The sequence below is a fragment of the Lynx canadensis genome, chromosome A1, assembly GCF_007474595.2.
Source record: "Lynx canadensis isolate LIC74 chromosome A1, mLynCan4.pri.v2, whole genome shotgun sequence".
Lineage (NCBI taxonomy): Eukaryota > Metazoa > Chordata > Mammalia > Carnivora > Felidae > Lynx > Lynx canadensis.
Genome location: NC_044303.2, coordinates 153,245,356 through 153,269,258, shown reverse-complemented (window position 1 = coordinate 153,269,258; position 23,903 = coordinate 153,245,356). Strand labels below are relative to the sequence as shown.

Genomic DNA, 23,903 nt, shown 5'->3' with positions numbered 1-23,903 from the left:
GATACCTTTCATAAATTTTCCCTGTAATGTTTCCTCATAATGAATAGCAGGGTAAAAGTTCACTATGTCATAACATTCATAGTTGCCATCAAGAAAAAACAAAACGTCAGAAGAGGAGCAAAATGTTATCCACTCAGTTTTTTCTTTTTACTTTATATGGAGGAAATAATTAAAACAAAAAATTATTTCAGAGACCTTGAACATATAACATATACATGTTACTAAATAAACATAAACTAAACGGGTTATTACCTGTCTAGAGAAAGTGTTACCGTCTCATTCATTTCCGGTGTATCATCAGCTTTGACCGTAATGTTGATTGTTGTGTCACTTTGCCCAGATAAAAACACAACAGAGCCATTAAAGGGACCTATATCGTCCAGGGTCACTGCTTTTGAATTAAAGCCAGAGGGCTTCAAACTCCAATAGACAGTAGCCTGGCCATCAGTTCCATCTCGATGTAAGGGAATGTAGACCTTATACAAAGAAAAAAAATGGAACAATTTCTTCTGAAACATATGCTAACAAATTATATAAGCTTTCAGTTAGGGCATGCACATGTTATTATGTGAATTATGAATATATGCATTCTGCATAGAGAAGCCAACTATTAGATGACATTAAAAATACAACTGAACAAGCCTTCTGTTTAAGCATAAAAATAATTTTAGATATAGCTAATTCTTATTAGTATTTGCTAATCAAATTTATCTACGAAGTTGCTCCCACCCAAAAGTATCCCTAACCTGGGATTTGTCTTAATAAAAAGAAAAATATTTTAAAAGTTAAAAAATCATGAAAAACAGAACAATCTGCCTGAAGAATACATTTCCACTGCAGTTTCTCTGAAAAAAGAATTAACGTAATATCACAATATAAACTGAAAAATGAGCTTTTGTAAGTAAAACTAGAAAATTATGTGAGAGGCATCCTAAAATGATGAGGGCAAAAATACACCGTAATACCATAAATAAATGTTTCTAACCCACACAATAAATGCAGTAGAAACAAAATCAGATACTCAAATCATAATTCTGGGTTACTCTGGACAAGTTACTTAACCTCCCTGACCTCAATTTCCACAAGTGAAATGAAGCTAGAGTTTCCCTATTTTGTAAGTTTGTGGAGAGGATTAGAGTGCCTCTCCATTGTAGGATCTAAATAAAGGATATTATAATAATTCTGAAACAAATTATATTTGGTAGTTTTAAGTGTAGTATATTTCAAATATACATAATAAAAGGATAAATTATAGACAATGATAAAGTTTTTTCAAATAAAGAATATAAATGAATACTTAATGGTAGATATGCCATTTTTTAAGCCCCTAAAAAAGGTACTTTCTTTGTTCTTTGCTTTTTTAATACATCTCATCTTGAAAAATGGAAGATATTTTCCTCACTAACCATTCTGGTAATTTGACTAGCAATAGTCAGGGCTGGAGACTAGGGAGCAAAATAAGATATTTAGGGAAGACAAAAAAAATTAACAGAGGGCTGAGCCTTTTAATCACCCTGAAGAATGGGTGTGGCCTGGGCTACAGATGAAACACAGAGAAACAGAACCAAGGGAAATTTCCACCCTTTCTGTTTCCCAGAAGGAGAAGAATTCAGGTTCATAAAGCCCAAAATTTTCCCTCAAAACTTACTTCTCTCAAGGGAAAAATATGAAATGGTACAATGACAGATGAATGAAAGAAAGCAATCCACTCTTTAATTTTTTTTTTTTTAGTTTTTAGAAGGAAACAGAGTATTAAGAAAAAATATAAAAAATCACAACCATCTTAAAAAATTAGCTTCTCTGCCTATTTATAGAATGAAATATACAAACAAAGGAAGTTGCAGACACCCCATTTTGACATGAGGCTTTGATAACAAAAACAGTTATCTTCTTTTCTGATCTGAACCCCAAACTACTTTAAATCAAACAGAAGTGTGAGAGACTTGGAAAGGGTCTCAGGGATAGACTGTGACTCAGAAAATGGTAAAGCTGAAGGTTAGAGCCATCCCTGGATAGATGGCAGGAAAATTCAATTAGGGTAGGGAGCAGGTAGGGGTGTTGAATATATGAGTATGCTTTTGTGTGTGCTCATACACAAAAATTTACCCATATATATAATATAAAATTCCTAGGATTTGGCATTCCACTACTTTACCACCATCACTTCCATCACCAAGCAGAGAACCCAAGGCAGCCACCCCAGTCCTGCCCCAGGAGGCAAACATAAGGAATGCTAAGAAATGGAACAGGCCAAGGATACCTGAGGTACACATGACTTGGCAACAAAAAAATATATTTGGCTATCACTCTGTCAAATGTCATAGCGCTACCTAAAAGTAGCCACGTCAAAATACTCAATTCTGGCCATGAGCGATTAATTCTAATTTTATTTTTTCAAATATGGCAAAAGATGATGGAAAATCACATCCTCATCAGTTATTTATATCAAATGACATATTGAAGACTTGCTGTAAATGCTGGTGCTTTTCAAGATCTGTTGCTTTTGTATGTTAATACTAAAAAAAAAAAAAAAATAGTGTCTGTGCATTATCTCAAGACTCATTAGGCCCCATCAATGAGAACAAGCCTACTTACCACTTCAGCAGCAGAATCTTCTGGTTCATGCAAAATGATTGGAAGGTTGCTAATGAAGCCAATTTCTCCATTTGCAATGTCCGGAGTAACCGCTAAAGAAATATTTTGGATTTTCCCAAATCTAGGACTTATAGGTGGGATTGGGGGAATTATGTTCACCAACTCCACAGTTTCCAACTATAATAAACAAAGAAACAAACACAATGAAAAATTTTAAAGAACAGAAATTTTTAAATTGAAAAAAAAAAGTCATAATAGCACGGGGCACCAAAGTAAATACGGCTAAAGTTCACAAATAAACTTGGCAATTTCACCTCCTCTTTCATTCACCATCCTATTTCAATCTCCTGCACTGGCTTCTTGGGCTCTTTTTGCTCTTCAGTTATTATTCCCTAAGGTTCTTCCTAAGCCCTTTATCTTATAATTTCATACACTCTCCTTAAAAATCCCTAGATCTCTCCTTCAAATTCTAAATCTTTATAATCAACTGTCACAGGACATCATCTAAATGTCACACAGACACCTTATAGACGGAATGTCCAAAATAGAAATCAGTATCTGTTCCATGTCCCGTCACCACTAACATCACCAACACTGCCATCTTCTTTACCTCCTTATCACTTATACCCAACTATCTTGACTTTAAAGCCAAATAGAGTTGCCCATATCTCATTCTTCTCTTCCACTCACCACACCTGCAATCAGTCACCCACTCCCCCTTCCCTGACAGAGAAAATTCAGTATCAGAAGATCATTCAGAACTCCAAATGTAACTTAACATGTCTTTCTGTTCAAAGAAAAACAGCCTACGTATAACACAAATTACCCCTGTATGTAATGAACATGGCCACTAGAATAACTTTCATGGTGTTCTTCTCATCTAGAATGGCCTCTCATCATCTCACAAGTCCAAAGTGTACCTACTCTTAAACACCAGTTAAATCTCCCTCTCTTTCCAGAAGATTTCCTGGTATCTACAGTCATCTTTATTCTATCTCTTTCTGAATTTCTATTAACCTCACTAAACTTAGAACTTTATCATAAATTTCACATGTTTCTTGCTCATCATTTTATGCACTCCAGACTTTTACTTTCCAGCAAAGTCCTTGTGAGTCTGTGGTCTTCTCAGCCTTTTCCCAGCCATGACATAGACCCAAAACTGCAGCTGAGACACAGTAAATGTTTGTCGACTCATCCCTCCAACACAGGATGAGCTCTATAGGAATCTTGGTATATTACAAACCTTCAACATCTTAATATTCTAACTTTCCAAAATTCAGCTGATCAACCCATGCAGTGTTCACTTGAGAAGTATAGCAACAGACAATCACTACAAGACTGGAAAAATCATAGAGATTTTAAGTTGAAAAGCAATTTTGAACTTAGTAAGACATTATGGACCTCCCACTCTATAGAGCCCTCTGTTAGGCTTTGTAATGTGGAAACGATGAGAGTAAGTACCACCAGAAGAGACTTGCAATTTAAGATGATTTTCCACAAGTGGACAGGACTAATTCTGATCCGACATACAACCTCACATTTTATGATAAACAATATATATTTTATAGAGCAAAAGTAAACGCCTTTTTTAAATGTCATACATTTTGTTTTAAAAATCACATACAGGAAGACAAAGATAGGAAAAATTCCATATTTGGTAAATAAGTCATTTGAGTAAAAGAAAACAAAGAAATCAGATTGACCAATTCTCCCGCAAATATGGTATGTAGACTAATTCAAGTAAAATAGAACATGGAAGTATACTGCATTTACTTTATAAAATAAATACAATGTAAAGGTAAACAGTAAAAGCCACATAACTGTCATTCTTTCTAGAGAAAAGGATTATATATGTGCACATATAAATTACTATTTATCTTAAAAAATATCACAAAGAAGAAACACATAAAATTTGTATATTTGAATCACATATAAATATAAGTGCATTGCTTGAAGGCAAAGATGTTTCTAAAATATATGGCCATGTGTGAGTCAGCATGTGTTTGTAAATGAACAATCTCATTCCCATACGCTCAGAAAGAGCTAAACTAATAATACTGTTTATATCAAGAAAAAAAACTCAATGTATTTTTCCTTCAAAACTTTCTAAAAAGAAGGAAAATAAGTCATAGCTTACATTTATCAAAAAAGCTACAGAATTCATTCTAAATATAATATTTTTGAAAACACAAAGAAAGAAGATATAGAAGGCTATGAAATGAACTGATCCAAAGGAAAATGCTAATTTTCCAAGGCTTATTTCCTAGTCTCTAAGCCTTTTTGTCTGGGTTCCTTAAGCATCTGCTAAATCAAACTGCCCCATTCACAAAGAGTCGTTCTTTGCTTTCAGATGGTTTGCAACTGGGACAGCACATTAGCAAACCCTAAGCCTGCCAAAAGTTGTATCTCAGACTAATGTACTCAGCTGAGAGGGTTGGTGAAGAATGAGGAGCTCATGTCTCAGATTCTCCTTTCTTCACTTTCATTCAACTTTCCACACAGAGTCTGATGCCTCCTATTCTTGAGTTGCTCATCCATTATGTACTATACAAACTATACAACCTTCTAATTTCCACCAGCCTTCCACAACCTACAGCTGTTTTGAACCTTGAGGAATTGTGTCCGTGACTAATAATGTCTCTTTCGCCCTATAGTGTTAAATTAACTGTCTGTGCTGTAAGACCTTTTGTTTTTTAACTGAATACAGAAGAGATAAAGAATTGAGTCTGGAATTAGTGGTGCGAACAGATTTCTAAACTGGCATCACCAAAATTCAGACATTATACACTTCTTCAAGCTTTTCCTTACTTTTCAAGTATCATCAAGAAAGGAAATTCTGTCATGTTCGTATGGAAAGATGAAAAATAGCTTGGATAATATCTGATCCAGAGAACGTTCTGAATAAGCTTTTGCTTACAAAGAGATTTTCTGCAGGTACTTGGATAGAGATATTGGATATTTTCAAAAGACTAAAAGCTTACTAATATTGGCACAGACCCTATATCTATATAGGGTCTATATCACAGTAAAAAACTAGTTTTGAGGAAGCATGAGGAAAAAAATCAGAAAGCTAAAAAGGGCACAGAAAAGTTGTCTACGACTCAAGATCAACTTTACTGCATCATCAGTCCCAAACTGAACTCCTGCCACTACACTATTACCATGATGCCAGGAGGACCAGGCCTCCATGAAAGCAAAAGTAACTGTGTAAAACTTCTGCTCATTTCACTTGGGACAATAATTCGGTTCACGTATCATTTGTGCCCTGTGCAAGACTGGGGGCAAACAGAGGGAGAACTGAATACTGACATACACTGAAACATATGTTATGAATTTAAATGTTTGTGTTCCCCCAGAATTCACATATTGAAAACCTAATCCCCAGTGAGATGGCATTTGGAAATGGGACCTTTGGGAGATAAGTGGGTCATGGAGTAGAGTTCTTGTGAGATTAATGACCCTATATGAAGGGACATCAAAGAGCTTGTTTCCTCTCTCTCTGTCCACTATGTGAGGACACAGCAATAAGACACTATTAGTCTGCAAACCAGGAAGAGTGCTCTCACCAGACGCTCACCATGCCCAGCACCCTGATCTCCAACTTCCCAGACTCCAGTACTGGGAGACATTTATTTAAAATAAATGTCTGCTGTTTAAGCCACCTAGTCTACGGTATTCTTTACAGAAGCCTAAGACAATGTCTATTAATAAGAAAGCTCTGAATCCAGACAACAGCAGAGAAGGCAAAGGACAGAGTTCACCCCAAAAGTGAAAAAAAAACTCCATTAAATTATGAAATTCTTCTTGAGAGGTTATTATCGCCCAGAGACTCTTGAAAACTCCTAACTTGGGAAAATGCTGCCCTAAGCGCAAGCTGGTGAAGTCAGTATGTATTTCAATCTATTAGGACCAATTTTAAAAAGTTGTGACAGGGGCGCCTGGGTGGCTCAGTCGGTTAAGCGGCCGACTTCGGCTCAGGTCACGATCTCACGGTCTGTGAGTTTGAGCCCCGCGTCAGGCTCTGTGCTGACAGCTCAGAGCCTGGAGCCTGTTTCGGATTCTGTGTCTCCCTTTCTCTGACCCTCCCCCATTCATGCTCTGTCTCTCTCTGTCTCAAAAATAAATAAACGTTAAAAAAATATTAAAAAAAAAAAGTTGTGACATTTTTTATAAGGCCAAACTCACAGCTTTCTAAATGTATCTCTAAATGTGTTCTAGTAGCCGCATTCTTGTCACTTTAACTTCTTGTTCAACAGGGCCAGGGCCACAGGCTCAAACATGCACTCAATCCACTTCACAGATCCAGACCCCTCCCCGCAATCTGGCCAGTCATATCACAAAAGCATCCCACAAGCCAAGGGGAGGCAGATACAACTGTATATAAGGCCATATTCTCCTCACCCATCACTCCAAGAGAAATTCATGGGTGCTCTGAAGAATGCATTATCCTCATAGACAGAAGTATGCACCACATCATAAGTACTCCATTTTGAGGGGACATAAAATAATAATAATAATAATAATAATAATACAGATAAACAGGCAGACTCTCATACCACTAGTGACAAAATTTCTAGGAATAGTGCCAAAAGGTCTCCCTCTGGGTACACATATTACAAAGAGGCATCCTCTATATACTGATAAATCATATATCTCCATAACAGGTAACCTAGACCTCTCCACCAGGAATCCTCAAGAAATACACAAACAATGGGGTGCTTGGCTGACTTAGTTGCAGGAGTGTCCGACTCTTGGTTTCAGCTCAGGTCATGATCCTAGGGTCCTGGGATCAAGCCCCAAAATGGGCTATGCACTGAGCGTGTAGCCTGCTTAAGATTCTCTCTCTCTCCATGTGCCCCTCTACCCTGTTCGCATGCATTCTCTCTCTAAAATAAAAAATAATAATTATTTTATTTTTTTTTTTTAACGTTTTTTATTTTTGGGACAGAGAGAGACAGAGCATGAATTGGGGAGGGGCAGAGAGAGAGAGGGAGACACAGAATCGGAAGCAGGCTCCAGGCTCTGAGCCATCAGCCCAGAGCCTGATGCGGGGCTCAAACTCACGGACCACGAGATCGTGACCTGAGCTGAAGTCGGACGCTTAACCAACTGAGCCACCCAGGCGCCCCTAATTTTAAAAAGAAATACACAAATGGGACAAGCATGAGCAGTGGCCCAGCTTTAAAAAAAAAAAAAAGACAAAAGTCTTCAGAATAAAAGAGCTATCCCACCAAGTGCTAATAAGCAAGGTGGGACACAACCCTGCAGAATTCAGAACACCAAAAACATTTTAAAAAGCCTTCAGAGATAATGAGCAAGTTACCTAAAAAGGTAAATAATGTCTTTCCCCTCAAATTTCTCATCAACAACTGTGGAAGCTAAAAGACAATACTTTCCGAGTGCTGAAGAAAAAATTATTTTAATCTAAAAATTTCTACCAAGCCAAATTATCAATGTTGAGTTTGAGATTTTGTTTTCAGCTGCTCAAAAACTCAAAAGTTTACCTTGCATATTCCTTTTGTGCACATGTATTTGAGGAAGATATACTACAACAAAACTAAAACACAATTCAAGAAGGAAAAGGCAAGAGATCAGGAAAATTCAGGAGCTCAGTAAAACCCATCCCAAGTAGCAGGTGTGAAGCAAGCATAAAAAGCAGTTAATATGGCTAATCTCACCATCCAACATATAAGACAACTGGAAGCTATAACATGGTAAGGATGGCATATAGGAAGACAGCAATTACTAATACCAGAGAAAGCAACAATAAACCACAAAACAAACTCTAGGCAAAAATATGAAACCAGTTTAAATGTGCATGATTCAAAAAAAATTAATGGAATATGCTATTTCATTTGATATATATTTCGGTTAGCAAAATGTGTGGTGACACGGGATTATAAACTCTTTATCCATCCATTCATACTATCTAATTCTGTATTAAATTTATTTACATAGCCAAAATTTGATAAGCACCAATTTTATTGCTAATTTTCAGATGCAACCAAAACCAAATGCATGGAAAATGAGCCACAGTATCACAAATGAGTGCAGATTTTTTAAATTTTGGCAATAAGGGGCGCCTGGGTGGCTCAGTCAGTTAAACATCCAACTTGAGCGAAGGTCATGATCTTGCAGTTCGGGAGTTCGAGCCCCACATCAGGCTCTGTGCTGACAGCTCAGAGCCTGGAACCTGCTTCAAATTCTGTCACTCTCTCTGCTCCTCCCCGGCTCGTGCTCTGTCTGCCTGTCTCTCTCTCTCAAAACTAAACATTAAAATAAATAAAATTTTGGCAATAAAATAATATTTTGGCTAATAAAAGTTAAGAAATAAAAAAAAAAAAACACAACATGGAAGAATATGTTATGGGGCCCTAACTTCTTATTATTAAAGAGATGAAAAGCCAGAGATTGTATCTATAGTTAATAGACAAAAGAATCAGATTTCAGTATATTATTTAAAAATATCTACACAATTTTTCTCATATTGCTTTTTTATTTCTGGAATGCCTTCCCTGCAGCAGCCATCATGAAAAACAGTATTTATCCTACAAATCCCATTCCTATGTCACATTAGCCCAAATCAACTCCAAAGAATGGAAGATCTCTCACTCTATCTCCCCACTCCCTGGCCCTTCTTCATTAAACAATCTGTGTTACTCCATTGTGTCACCCATTATATTCTGACCTGCATTTCAAGTTGGTGTACTTTCATTATCACTTGATTACAATATTAACTTTAGTAGGATCCGTGTTTTATTCATCCTTATATGGCTTGGGAACAGGCACAGTCTCTCTTTGGACCCCCTCAACAAAATTTAGTAACCAATGGTAGAATCTAAACCACAAATAAGGGCAAGGTAATGTTCAGTTAACTCTCTCACAGAGACAAGTACATGGGCAGGTTAGCCAAAGTTTAAACTGTTTTAATCATTAAAATACCTTTACTAGAAAGTGGGCCCCATTTTGAAGGAATGCATCATTTCTTATTGGTAATTTTGTAGTAACTTGGGTTTTCTGCTCTGGAAAAATGAGGTTATTTCTCCTGGATGTATTTAAGATGCCATCTTTTGCTCGCAAAGGGTCTACAGCTCCAGCAGGAATATAAAGTGCAGAATAAAACATGTTCACATCTCCTTTGGTTCCTCCTAGTCTTGTAAAACTCAGGGATAAATATCGTTCACCCGGGCTGCTTTCAATCTTCTGGTGTTCCATAGGAAAAAATATTATTAGGCCATAAACATCATCACTATCCTGAATGTAGAACAAAAGCTGCAGATAAAAATAAAATATTAAAGTACAGAATTCTCACGTCTGACAATACCAAACTATTTATTTTCTAGGCTATTCTGATTTTTAGTATTTATTTACAGATCATGTCTAAAGATGGTCACTTTTTATATGTAACAGAGTAAAATATGAATCAAAAACAGATTTGAGGGGCACCTGGGTGGTTCAGTCGGTTAAAAGTCTGAATTCAGCTCAAGTCATTATCTCGTGGTTTGTTGAGTTTGAGCCCCACATTGGGCTCTGTGCTGACAGCTCAGAGCCTGGAGTCTGCTTCAGATTCTGTGTCTCCCTCTCTCTCTGCCCCTCTCCCACTCACAATTTGTCTCTCTCAAAAATAAATAAACATTAAAAAGAATTTAAAAAAATAGATTTGATGACCTTACTAATGTACTGTTCATAGGACCTTTTTGAAGAGTGAACTTCTTATTTACAGAAGAGACAATCTTGAGCGAAAGAAACAAATGTCATTTCCAAAACCAGTGTTTCTCCTGTTGTATCAAACTAAACATAAAAGTGATTTGTGCATCAAACTAAGCATAAAAGTGATTTGTGTGACCAAATTCTTTGGCTCCTCTGTAACACAGAAATATTCACAGAAGTAAAACATAACAAGTGATCTACCTCTGCTGGTTCGCTCACTTCTGCACCTCCTCTTATAGTATGAGGCAGAATCCGAAGTAGATAAGCTTCTGCCTCTTCCGGAAAATCATCATTAATGATAGTAAGAGGAATTGATGCCAACATCTGCCCTTGTGCAAAATGGAGAACTCCGGAACTTGGTCTGATATCTGCTATTACCGGTGAAGCATCACTGCTATTCCGTGTCAATTCCCAGTTCACAGAAATATTCCCATGGGTGCCACCATTCCTAACCACTGTAATGTCTTCAAATCTAGAGTTTTAAAAGAAATATATAAGGTCACATATTATACTATGTTTCCCTTAGCTAGGTTTTTCAATGTCAAACTGGCCATCAGATATTAGTAAAAGCAGAATCCTTATCACAAAGAATGAATGTTTTTAATATGAGGGGGTAGATATGTAGATGTGTCCTCGGAATTTATCATAATGTGAATTCACTTGCATATTTAAATTACTCTGAAAATAAGAAAAAACAGCAAAACCATGGTGAAGAAATGGCACAGTTTGGCACTATGTCCAACACCACAAATACTAAATCTTGGAATAATATATTCAAATAACGTATTATTTTAAAATAATAAAATAGGGGCGCCTACGTCAGTTAAGCATATGATTCCAGCTCAGGTCATGATCTCACAGTTCATGGGTTCGATCCCCACATCAGTCTGTCTGCTGTCAGCACAAAACCCACTTCAGATCTTCTGTCCCTCTTGTTCTATGCCCTTCCCCCCTACCTTTCAAAAATTAAAAACATTTAAAAAATAAAATAAGTGTAGCAAGGTTTAAAATCAACCATACCTTGATGTTGTATCTTCATCAATTACCACTGTCCTTTCAAACAAGATACTGTTGAATGAGAGGACTCCATAAGGTTTGTCGTTTGGCTTAATTGTGACTTGCACAGTAGAAGGGCCTAAAAGCACAGCATCTCCCTGCAAGGTATCTTTTAATAATACAACATGAAATGATTCAGCAATCTCTGGAATGGTGTCATCAACTATGTGAAATTTTAGGTGTGATTCATGAATAAAAGGTGGAAAAACAATAGTTGTGGTTGGCTGAAGATCAATGAAATCTAAGTCCTGCTGGGCATGTGCTGTTGAATTCCCGGTTATAACAACATAACTGATTGAAACTTCGTATTCATCAGATCCAATCAGATTCCCACTGTCATCTTTCCCACGAACCACTGGAATTATGAGTATGTGATCTTCCTCGGGTACCAAATAAACACTTTGAATGAATCTCACGGGACTATCATTTTTCTTAATGATTATCTCAACTGAGCTCCTAGAGATGTTGATCTCAGCTCCTCCTTCTACACTTTTCAGTTGAATCAAAAATATTTCATCATTTTCTGGTACCTGTCAAAAAAATATAAACAGGAGCAAAAATATCAATAGCCAAAACATCTGCAAAGAAACCAAAGTATACAAAGTCACTATGTTTCAATACAAACATAGAAACAGAAATATTTTAACTGAGGGTGGAAACAGAGAGGCCTGTTTAATAGCTATATTACAATATTTTCCTAAGTTAAATAATATATTTTAGATAGGTAAAGAAAAGTTCATAAAGCAATTGTCTGGACAAGTATTAAAGTATAGGTATATGTCTTTAACTTTGACCAATCTCTACATAATGCTAATGATATGACAGTAAAACTGGACATAAAATTTAACTAGTTTTATCAGATTAGTAGAATCAAAAGCAGCATTGTGGTAATCTAATAATAAATATAAGAATATCTAAGAAGCTGGAATAATATTATAGATACATAATATCTAAGAATCTGGAAAACTACATTAAACATCACATACAAATGGTTAGTTTTCAACCATGTGAATTATTCTTGCTTCTCTCTAAATGGTTTCTAATTCAAGAGGAAATGTACGAGACCAATCATGATTTCCAAAATACACATCATGCCTCTCTGGAGAACAAGTTCTAAGAGTCACTATCACGCAAATGTTCACCTGGTTAAAGTGAAACTTTTTTTTGCAACTGCACAGAAATCCTAGGGATTTCTTCTTCAGTATACTGCTTGAGCTTTTTCTATAAATTCTACATGATGGTTTGATATACATACACATATTTGAATGATTGCCAAGATCCAGAGAATTCACACATCCATCACCTCACATAGTTGACTCTTATAGGCGCGTGGCTGAACACTTACGATCTACTCTCAGCAACTTTCAAACATACAACACTTTTTATTAACTGTAGGTACCATGATGTACATTATCCTCAGAAGATGATCTTTTAGGTTTATAGTTAAAACGTATAATTAATCATTGCCCTAAATTATAACCTTTCCAAGGATCTAAAAACCAAAGGTTTTTATTAGTTTACATAACCAGATCAACTAGAGTTATCAATGCTAATACCACTTCACTTTTTTCAAGGAGAGAGTTTCTAATTATATCTTCTAATTCATTTGTTTTTATACTCTTAGGATTTGCTGTGATTTGGTTTCTTGATTTTTTTTTTTTTTTTGGAAAGTAGAAGCATGGTTATAAATTCCCAGCTATTCGCTCTTCTTTTTTCTGACAATACTAAGATTGTTTCATTAAAAGTTATGTTTTCTCAATCGTGTCTCAGCTTTTTGGCTAAGATCAAGTGTAAAAGTTATGTTTTCTCTCATTTAGCTCACGGAGATATCCTTGCACATTATTGTTCAAAATCAATTCTCTCCCTAGTTAAGTTAGCTATCTCGTTTATCTCAATCCTTGGCAGCTTCAATGTGAAATGTAAAAATAACTAAAGCTTTCCCATGAATGTGAACATTTAAAATATCCAAACAAGGGGTGCCTGGGTGGCTCAGTCGGTTAAGTGTCCGACTTTGGCTCAGGTTATGATCTCACAGTTTGTGGGTTTGAACCCCACGTCCAGAGCCTGGAGCCTGCTTCGGATTCTGTCTCCCTCTCTCGTGCTCTGTCTCACTCTGTGTCTAAATAAATATTTTAAAAAATTTTTTAATTAAAAAAAATTTTTAATTAAAATATCTAAACAAAAGGATATCAATTACAGAATTTTCTTTGCTTTTATAGTAAAATACTTATGCTGGGTAGGTAGGACTATACCTACTCAAAACTGCAATCACTAACAAAAAACAATCATCAAGGTTTACCAAATACTTAAGTTACTGTATTACGTGTGGTTGTCAGTTATATTCAGGTTCATCAGCTTTTATATACACAATTATGAAATAAATAAGGTAAATATTTACCAGATATCCACCAAAATGGCTATTTATAGCTAAAGTATACACTAACTAGTTAGTACAATACACTAGCTTTACATAGGACTGAGTTCTTGAATAATTTCAAATACTGAACACAATTTAATGCTTGACATAATGTTCTAACATGTCTAGACTGCAGACAGAATCTCTGTCCCATTGAAGCATTTATATTATCTCACCTCATCGTCAAGTACTGTCAAGTTATAAACTACTGTTGCTCTGCCAGGGGGAAAGGTGATATTTCCTTTAACTGGGCTCAAATCTTCCTCAGGTGGATTTGGGCCACCCTCTACCTGAAAAGAAACACATAGTACCATCCATAAATGCAAAATATTTCACTAGAGTAAGAAAGCATTATTGTGATGTTAAATGACAAAAATCTGGTTTTTACTTAAAAATGTTTTATAAGAAGAATTATAGAAAACTGTATATAAGTTTGCCCTTGTAATTAATAGTCAAGGCCTGTAATTATAGATATGGACTATAATCACATTAAACTACATGATTTCTAAAAGTTTTCTCTTTTTTATTTTTTCAAGCCATTATATTAAACCTGAGAAAAAATGTATTCTTCCATGAGAGGAAGGTATTCAAAATTGGTAAATTCTCTTAAGTCATAGAATCACATGGCAATTCCACCAGTGACTGTTTAACACTGGGCAAGTATTCAGCAACTCCAAGCAGCACTTTCCCCATCTTTAAAATAATCATAATAACATACTAACAGACTAGATATAAAGATGTAATAAAATCATTCCTTTTGAAAAGTACTTAAGTACTCTGTGCCTGACCTCTTTTAGGTGCTAAGGATACAACAGTGAACAGGTAAACTCCTTACCCACAAGGACCTAACATTTAATGAAAGGAAAAACTGATAAAGAAATACATATTTTTCAGATGATAAGTATTATGGAGAAAAAAAACTAAGAAGGGCACGAGGGAGACTGAATTCTGAGAAGAGATGCTGTTTATACGCTTAAGATTCTCTCTCGCTCTCCCCCCTGCCCCTCCCCAGCTCGCTTGCTCCCTCTCGCTCTCAAAAAATAAAAAAAATAAAAAATAAAGTGATTGCACAGTACACTTACCTCAAAAGTCACAGTGACCATTCCATAAGTTCCTTTTTCTCTGATGAGAGTAAGAGGCACAGATTCATTTCTGCCCCTAGGTTCCCTCACTGTGATTGAAAAAGGCTATCGGGAAGAACAAAGACAAATCAGGCGCTCATCAACCAGAGGTAGAGTGGTGCAAAATATTACCTTAGAAATACTAAATTTCCACAGATAAATTAATTCACCTGGTGCCCTGAGAGTGCTGTACTTCCTAGCATTAATTAGGTGTATCTAATAAAAATGCCAAAAAATAATAGTGTAAAGGGAACATAAAACTAGTCAGGCAAAAGTTGTAAGTTCTTGTTCTGGTTCCATCAACTAGCTGTTCTGCTGAGGGACCGTAAAGATTATCTAGTTGAAAGACAACAAACTCAAATGCCCCAGAGACCCAAGAGGTCACAAAAACGAGTTGCTTCTCCAGATGAGAGCAGTTCATTTGCAACCACCCACTGGAAGTACCACCCACAGGCCTTGCTCCCAACCACTGTTCCCTCGTCAGTGGTCAGCCTATCAGCGAAAAGCAGAGAACTGCTAATGCTTTCAGGACATGATCACTGAAGCAAAGAAGAAGCCAGGACTTCAAATGCTGAAACATTCTGGCTTGGCTGCCTGAAACTCCAGCTAGAAGAAGAGGAAGAGGGAAGCAGCCAGGAGCATGGTAACTAGGGCAGCAATGCCCATCTTTCCTGGTGACACCAAGTCTCAGTGTTCCCATCCATAAACAGGGATAGGAATGCCTGTCCCAAAGACATCTAACATCATCAGTGCTATCTTCAACATCAGTATAATCATCATCCAGGCCAGGAACCAAATCCAGCCTATTTACTAACTACTGTGAGCTCAAAAGCTAGTTAATTTAATTTTAACCACATGATGCAGGTGCCCAGTCAGAGGCTGCCTGGCAGCACTGTGACCACAATAGTCAGGGACCTGTGACCAATGCAAAAGATTAGGATTCATTCCCAGAAGCTAAGACAAAAGAAGAAAAGAAAAGAAAAAGAAAAAGAGAGAGAAAGAGAGAGAAAAAGAAAGAGAGAAAGAAGAGAAAGGGAGGAAGGAAGGAAGGAAGGAAGGAAGGAAGGAAGGAAGGAAGGAACCTTTAAACAAGTCAGTATGAGGATAGTGGGGATAGGTTGGGAGTAAATACAAAAGAAAAGAGAAAGACAATAAGGAGAGAAATTAAGCAATTAAGTGAGCCTGCCTCATAATTAACTAATAATTCCCTATAATTTAAATAGAAATGACTGATTAATTAATTTAATTAATTTTGTATATGACAATATAATGGAGGTCACAAAATGTCTACTACATTGATATTATCCACATATCTTTTTTAATAAAGATACTGCAATTAAAAGATCATATTTATCTATAGCCCACCTTGTTTCAAAGATAATTTAAGGTACTAAGAAAATGACATACATTCTACCAACTGCAGCAGCAATCTAAATTGGAAAATAAATAAAAAGCTGGGGAGTACCACATCATCTTTTAGCAATGATAATTAGTAACATGATTCAAAAAGACTCCATATCAGGAAGGTTATTATAGTCTAAAACTTCATGGCAAAATCCAATTGTACCCAAGATAAATTTTGTTTTATTTTAGGAGCTGGAAACAACTTCTCTCAGTGGGGGACCTAGCTTGTGGGTTTGTTTCTAAAGATAAAACTCTATGAACACAGAACTGGCCGGGAACATAGGAATCTGGCGACCAGAGAGAATAAAATGAACTGCTCAGCAAAACTAAGGGGGATGACAAGGAATTTTAACCTTTAAGAAATATTAATAAATGGAAAAATCTCAGTGTAGGGATTGAGTATAGAATTTTTAAGAACTATGTCTGCTACTGAATTTTCAGTTTACTGTAGGTTTTTCCAGTATTCTTTCAATAAGTTTTTCTCATCTCCCAACTTTCTGAGAAGGCTGACAAACAAGATTTTCTTTAAGAGGCAGCTGAGAAAATCAAGCAAAAGGGACTAGATTACAACATCTGCTACAAGACTAAATGTTTGTGTCCCCACCCCCCCAAAGTCATGTTCAAATGTAGGAGCAGGGCCATTGGGGTGATTAGATCATGAGGGCAAAGCTCTCAAATGGGATAAGTGCCCTTATCAGAGAGATCCCAGAGAGCTCCTTGCCCCTTCTACCGTATGAAAGCATAACAAGAAGACCCCTAGGAAGCAGGCCGTCACCAGACACCAAATCTGCTAGCACCCTGATCTTGGACTTCAGCCTTCAGAACTGTGAGAAATACATTTCTGTTGTTTTTAAGCCACCAGTCTACAGAATTCTGTTACAACAGATGCAAAAGAATAAGACAACATCCAAGTTACAGACCACCAACAGAAGTAACGAATGAATCAGGTGGAATGATCAGCAGAAGAACAGGACAAGAGACAGCCAAGATCACATAGGCCTCCTCAATCTCAAGAAATCTCAGGCAGAACAAATGGACAGTCTACAGAATATGGGTTATGGATGGAGTTAGAGCGAATTTTATTTAAATTTCAAATGGCAAGATGATACCAGGTAATATCATGAAAAATAATTTAAAAATTTAATAACTACTGTGGTGCCTGGGTGGCTCAGTCAATTAAGTGTCCGACTTCAGCTCAGGTCATGATCTCATGGTCTGTGAGTCTGAGCCCCGCGTCAGGCTCTGTGCTGACAGCTCAGAGCCTGGAGCCTGCTTCAGATTCTGTGTCTCCCTCTCTCTTGGCCCCTCCCCTCCTCATGCTCTATCTCTGTCTCTGAAAAATGAATAAACCCTAAAAAAATTTCTTTAATTTAATAACTCTTATCTAGCAACCACAAAATTGATCAGTTTGTAACCATACCATATTAAATGAAATAATTCCAAATGCATTGTCATTTGATAATATTGTCACCGTAACAGTCCTTGGCCATCCAAGCTTCACATTTGCTGAAGGTTTCTAAAATAAAAGCCCCAAGGTAAGTTAATAAATTAAAAATAAGAGGAAAAAAAGAATGATTTTAATAGAGTTTCTGTCTTTAAGTAATTGTTCAGACTATGAATAAAAATACAAGCATACTTTTAATGCAGATTAAGAAAATGTTTTCAAATTAAGTCAACATGGTAAAGAAGTCCCAAATAAAAACTTTTCAAAAACTTATAAAAACGATTAATCACTAAATCATTACAATGATAAGCAAACACTGGCTAGTAATGCTATATTATAATTACTCCAATCTCATTACTAATATAACAGAGAATTAAGTAAGCAGTATAAAATTCTATTCAAATGTGTTTTCTTCTCACTATAGAAGGTGCTGACACTTAAGAATTATTTACTTTATAAATTATAAAGCCAAATTAAAGATAAAATATTAAAACATTTTTTCTGATTAATAAGGGAAGAGTTTTCTACAACATTTCTATTGATATTCTACGGCAGCATGATATGCAACAAAGTGATACACAAAGGCAAAACAATATTATTTCAAGTATCATTTTCATAAAAATTTTACTCATACCAATATAATCATTCTGAAAAGAATTCTCAATGCCCCTCAGAAAAATTAACTACAGCAGTGTTAGCAGTCATTACCTCAACCTAATAGATCAAGCCATAAAGGACAATTAAACCTTAGGCTATTCAAACATTTTTCCCAGAGCTACTCCAAAATGATTCTAAGGCACAGGGACCTCCCACTTCCAAGCCTGCTTTTTGTATCCCTCTCCTTTGAACTCAGAAGTCTCGGTCATTCTTTGTGCATCTGGTAGCAGGGGAGGGATAAAAGAGAAAAGAGCCAAAGGGAAGACAGGTTTTTTCGAGCATCTGTCATGGCAATTCCTAAATAAGCTGAATGGATCCAGAAACTAACTGTAGAATCTTCTAAACAAGATTGTCTGAGGAAAAATAACCAGACCATGGAATTGCCAAAGAAACTGTCAGTCCTGACTTCTTTGAAAACCACCTCCAGTCTCTAGATTGGCTTATCTCTAGAGAAACAGATTTTTAAGCATTGTGAGGTTTCTGTGAGTTCAAGGTGGGCAGCAGGGGCAAGAAGGACTTACCTGGAATGTCAAGTGAAAAGTAAAAGTTTCGTCGGGCTCTGGCAAGTCATCATCACATACTGCTATGTACACTGTTCTATTTGTTTCTCCAACAGGTATAAAAGCTGCAGCATATGTGTCAAAAAAGTCACCAGTGTCATCTCCATACAGCTATCAAATGCAAAACAGAGACAGTTCTTAGGACAACCAAACTGATGCTAATTGGAGCCATCAACAGAAAACACAGTAGTCATCAACTGACACTGATGTTTATATAACGGATGTACAAAAACAAAACAAATATTTAACAACCAATAAAAATCACCTTCAAAACACATTATTAAAAATGATTCTAAACAGAAACATTTGTTTATGCTCTAGAAGGTAAAGGAATCATGACACAGAAAAGTAATAATTGCATAGCAAGTATGGATGTGAATTTTTTTTCTCTGCCTCTTGAATGATCTCAAGGGGATTACAGCAAACCTGACAAAAAAAAAATTGTAGCTAAAACTCCCTCAAAGAAGAAGTGGAAATAGCCTGTCAAAATACATCAGGAAAATAAAAATTACTTATGCTATCAGTTTCAAAGAAGTACTTTTTCCAGAACTGTCAAATGAAGTTTTATTTATATTTTCCCATAGTACCAATAAAGACTCAATTCTTTCAGCATTCCAAATTATTACTCATCACAAACTTTTCCTTAAGTTTTTAAGGCTTCATTCTACAACATCAGCATTGCTAACAGATTTTCAAGGGAGCAGTAATGATGAAATTATAAAGGAACAACTTCTTGTGCAAATCTAAATGAGGTTTCTTTTGCCAAAGAACTCAGAATGAATAACCTATCTACTAGAAAAAAAAACCATGATTTAGTGCAAATAAAAAATGATGAACATGTTTGGGAAATTATAGTCAATTTCTAGTTTTCATTTGTAAAAATAAAGGTTAAATACTTGAGATATCCGAGTAAGTTAAGGGTACCGAAAAACTTGTACTTATACCTTAATATAAAAAGTTGCAGTCTTTTACAAAGCATTAACTATCAAGAGCCACTGAAACAAATAAAGAGAAAAACACAGTAACCCAACCCCAAATATCATTTAACGATCCAAAATATGCAAAAATCAATACATATGTAAACATTTTCATCAGAGCAGCATTTACAGCAACATAAATTGGAAAAACCTCAGTGAAAGCCACGTGAAAAATAATTGGGAAATGATGATGCCACCATGGGGAAAAGCTGTGAAAAATGACAGAATCACCCCACAACATTCTTATGATACAATAAAAATTATGCATAAAAGGTTATCAACTACAATGTATACTCATTAAAATGAAATAAGTAAATATATACACACATACTATAAATTAAAAACTAAAAGCAATGCACAAAGTTATAAAACTGGGTTTGTTTCATATTTTTTTTATCTTTCTTTTCCTTTTTTATCTCTTTTTTACAATGTTTCACAATGTGATAATTTAACCCACTACTTCAAAACTTATTTTTGAAAAAAAATTTCAAGTATTTTGGGCCTCAGATACAGCAATATCCTTAGTGGTCATATGACATTACTTTCTGGTTACACGTAGACACAGATATATGCACACTGAATCCATCCAATAACTAAACTGTGTGCAAGATAACCTGACAGTTTAACAAATCCTACCTAACCTGTACTTAAGTTAATGAACTTAATTTCTCCCAAGCTTTCTGACAAAATTCACTTTTAATTTGCCATTAGTTTTAAAAATTTTATGTATTTTTCCCTAAGCCACCTTAAACATATATCTGAGCAGAGATAACTGGAATCCAAATTACCCTAAGTAAATGTTATTCTACCTAGGAATACTTACTGATATCTTTTTTATTTGTTTTAAAATAAACATATGAACATTTAAAAATAATCAGTCTATATCTTTACTATTATTGCCACGTGCATATGCTAATTGGTGCACCCTATAAACCTACAGGAAATATGAATGGAATAGTGTACCTACAAATCATTTATCATAATGAAACAACTCAGAATCTCAAGTTAAAAAAAAATTTAGGAAATATGAATGGAATAGTATACCCGAAAATCATTTATCATAATGAAACTACTCAGATCTCAAACAGTTAAGAAAAATTCTTGTCGCTGAAACTAAGAAATGTCATATCATCTACTTCAGTAAGAACAGAGCTACATCATTTCTTACCGATACAATTGCAGTGACATTTGCTGGCTCTCCTATCCTTTCGATGACAAGACGAATAACTGTTGTACTTGTTTCATTAACTACAAATGTTGTCTGTCCGGCAAACCTTATTTCTGTTTCTCCAAACACATAAGGGATGAATAAAGCTGAGAGGAGATTTACTAATAAAGATGCAGAAGGCATCCCTATTAGGAAAAAAAGAAAAAAGCTTTGTTCACAAAACATACCTAATATATTTTCATTAGACCATGTTGCTACAGATACAGTGAAGAGCTAGACGGTAAGGAACTAAGACATAAATACATCAAATATTAAACCATCCAGGGGCGCCTGGGTGGCGCAGTCGGTTAAGCGTCCGACTTCAGCCAGGTCACGATCTCACGGTCCGTGAGTTCGAGCCCCGCGTCGGGCTCTGGGCTGATGGCTCGGAGCCTGGAGCCTGTTTCCGATTCTGTGTCTCCCTCTCTCTCTGCCCCTCCCCCGTTCATGCTCTGTCTCTCTCTGTCCCAAAAATAAATAAATGTTGAAAAAAAAAATATTAAACCATCCAACTTAAATATGGGATCAGAGAAATAAGTTTAAAATCACAATCTCTTCTATGATTATTTTTTACAATTCATAACTACTTTTTGTTCTTTAACCTTATACAAGATAATAGTTATCAGTAGTCTTAAACTTATTTATCAAATTAGGGTTTTTAAATTTTTTGACCCTCGGGGCGCCTGGGTGGCGCAGTCGGTTAAGCGTCCGACTTCAGCCAGGTCACGATCTCGCGGTCCGTGAGTTCGAGCCCCGCGTCGGGCTCTGGGCTGATGGCTCGGAGCCTGGAGCCTGTTTCCGATTCTGTGTCTCCCTCTCTCTCTGCCCCTCCCCCGTTCATGCTCTGTCTCTCTCTGTCCCAAAAAAATAAATAAAAACCGTTGAAAAAAAATAAAATAAAATAAAATAAATTTTTTGACCCTCTAATTTATCCTAAGAAAAACATAAATCAGTACTTTGGAAATGGAATTAAAGCCCATCTTCTCCCCAAAATGAAACTGTAAAATACAAGCCAACACTAAAAAATTATCAAGTCGATCAATGATCTTAATAGGGCCTCTTCATCTATTTATTTATCACAAAACTATGAGAGAACTCTTAAAACTGGGATATAAAAGCAGCTGAAGCTGAAACTTTATTAATAAATTGATTTCTTGGTTGTATCTACTTTTTCCTGACATTTGTCTTACTTGAAAACGCTTTTTAAAATTTTTTAGTTATTGCAAGGAAATGCTAATGCTTTCAACATAAATTTCCAGGACCTAAATTTCTCCCATTCTACTACCTAAATACTAACATCGTTTCTTAGAAAATGTCTATGTTGCTTTAAAAGTAAATTTGGCAAAGTGTGTATTTCCTTCTTTTCCATAACTGTACTGTTTTCTTCTTACTAAAATGTGTGTTTTGACGCATCAATAGTGTTCCTACTTGCAGCCCTGTGTGATTCAAGTGCTTTCAAAAGCACAACAGTGCAGTGGCCTCTTGAAAGCAATGTTGTTTTGTAATGTAGATGTACCTCTAAAAATGTGAACAACTGATCTCACGGATCATTAAGATTCCAATGGATTATGTGACCAGTCACACGAACATAACAAGTTCATGTGTTTTAAAGGAGAGTTGCATTATGCACTCAGTGAGCCAAAATGCTTCCTATTACTCTACCTTGGTCAAGAAGTAATAAAATTTTCATGTATGTGGTACTGCCACATGGCTACACGTGGCTTTGTATTTAAAAACCACCAAATACATGAGATCTTGATATATTTTACTTTAAATTCAATTTTCTCAATCAAGTATATTCAAACAATGCAATCTGAGATTGCTTAATGACGTCTCACATAGTTAAAACTGCAAAATCCACAGGCAGGGATGCAGAGGTCAGATGGAGTCCAGGAAAGAGACATGGGCCAACAGGACCAGAGATTCTGGAAGACTAAAGCATTTTCTACACCTGTGCCTTCTCTCTAAGAATGTTTCACCTGCCATGGGGATAAAGGGACTTGCAAGAAGAAATAAAACTTCTCTCTTCCCTGACTTCTAAGGCAGTAATGTTAGCCCAAAGAAAGGAAATGAAAAGAATGAGAGAAAGGGAAGGAAAAAGGCAAAGCCTGAGTGAGGTAGGAGATTAGGAGCAATTCTGGGCCACCAAAGACAACTAAGATTTTCTGTGGAATTCTAAAGCCGGAATGATTTCACACCTCACTTATGACAAATAGTGGGAAAGAAATGAACTAGGAATGAGAAAGAGAATACAGAATGGAGGGGTGATGAGGCAGCGATGCGTAAGAAAAAGACCAACTGTGGTCTACTGTGATTTCGAAAGAAAAAAAACTCCTTGAACGTGAGATGTGATAGAATTTTGAGCTGACAGAAGTAAGAGGACACCTGAAGTTCTGAGTGAGAAAGAGTGTAAGTGAATTACAGCACGACAAGGGGGAATCATGAACAGCTGGAGATGTAACTTCTCAAAATTTGCCCTCCATAAGAAACAAGTCAAATGTTTGTTAAAATGCTAACTCACGGACTCAAAAATTCTGATCCGGTGAATTTGATTGAGGCCCAGGAATCTACATCTAACAGGCAGCCCTTTCACTCTAAAGTAACTGATCCTTAACATACATTTTGACATACACTGAACTAGAGTGTGAGGAGCATGTTTTGAAATGGATGTACAACAGACCACATTTGGAGCTATGAGTTAATTACTGAATTTTTCAATGCAATATGCTTGAACTTACTATAGAATTCCCCACATA

At 36.1% G+C, this 23,903-nt stretch overlaps 1 protein-coding gene across 1 annotated transcript in view; it reads right to left on the bottom strand.

The window, feature by feature from the left end:
- Positions 1-21,291, bottom strand: part of ADGRV1 (adhesion G protein-coupled receptor V1) — a 519,149-nt gene extending 497,858 nt beyond the window's left edge. The window contains 10 exon segments of the mRNA XM_032593635.1: positions 253-476; positions 2,596-2,772; positions 9,538-9,867; positions 10,507-10,777; positions 11,326-11,891; positions 13,954-14,067; positions 14,860-14,964; positions 17,723-17,818; positions 18,925-19,074; positions 21,109-21,291. Coding sequence (XP_032449526.1) covers positions 253-476; positions 2,596-2,772; positions 9,538-9,867; positions 10,507-10,777; positions 11,326-11,891; positions 13,954-14,067; positions 14,860-14,964; positions 17,723-17,818; positions 18,925-19,074; positions 21,109-21,291 — 2,216 coding nt within the window.
- Between the last annotated feature and the right edge of the window lie 2,612 nt (positions 21,292-23,903).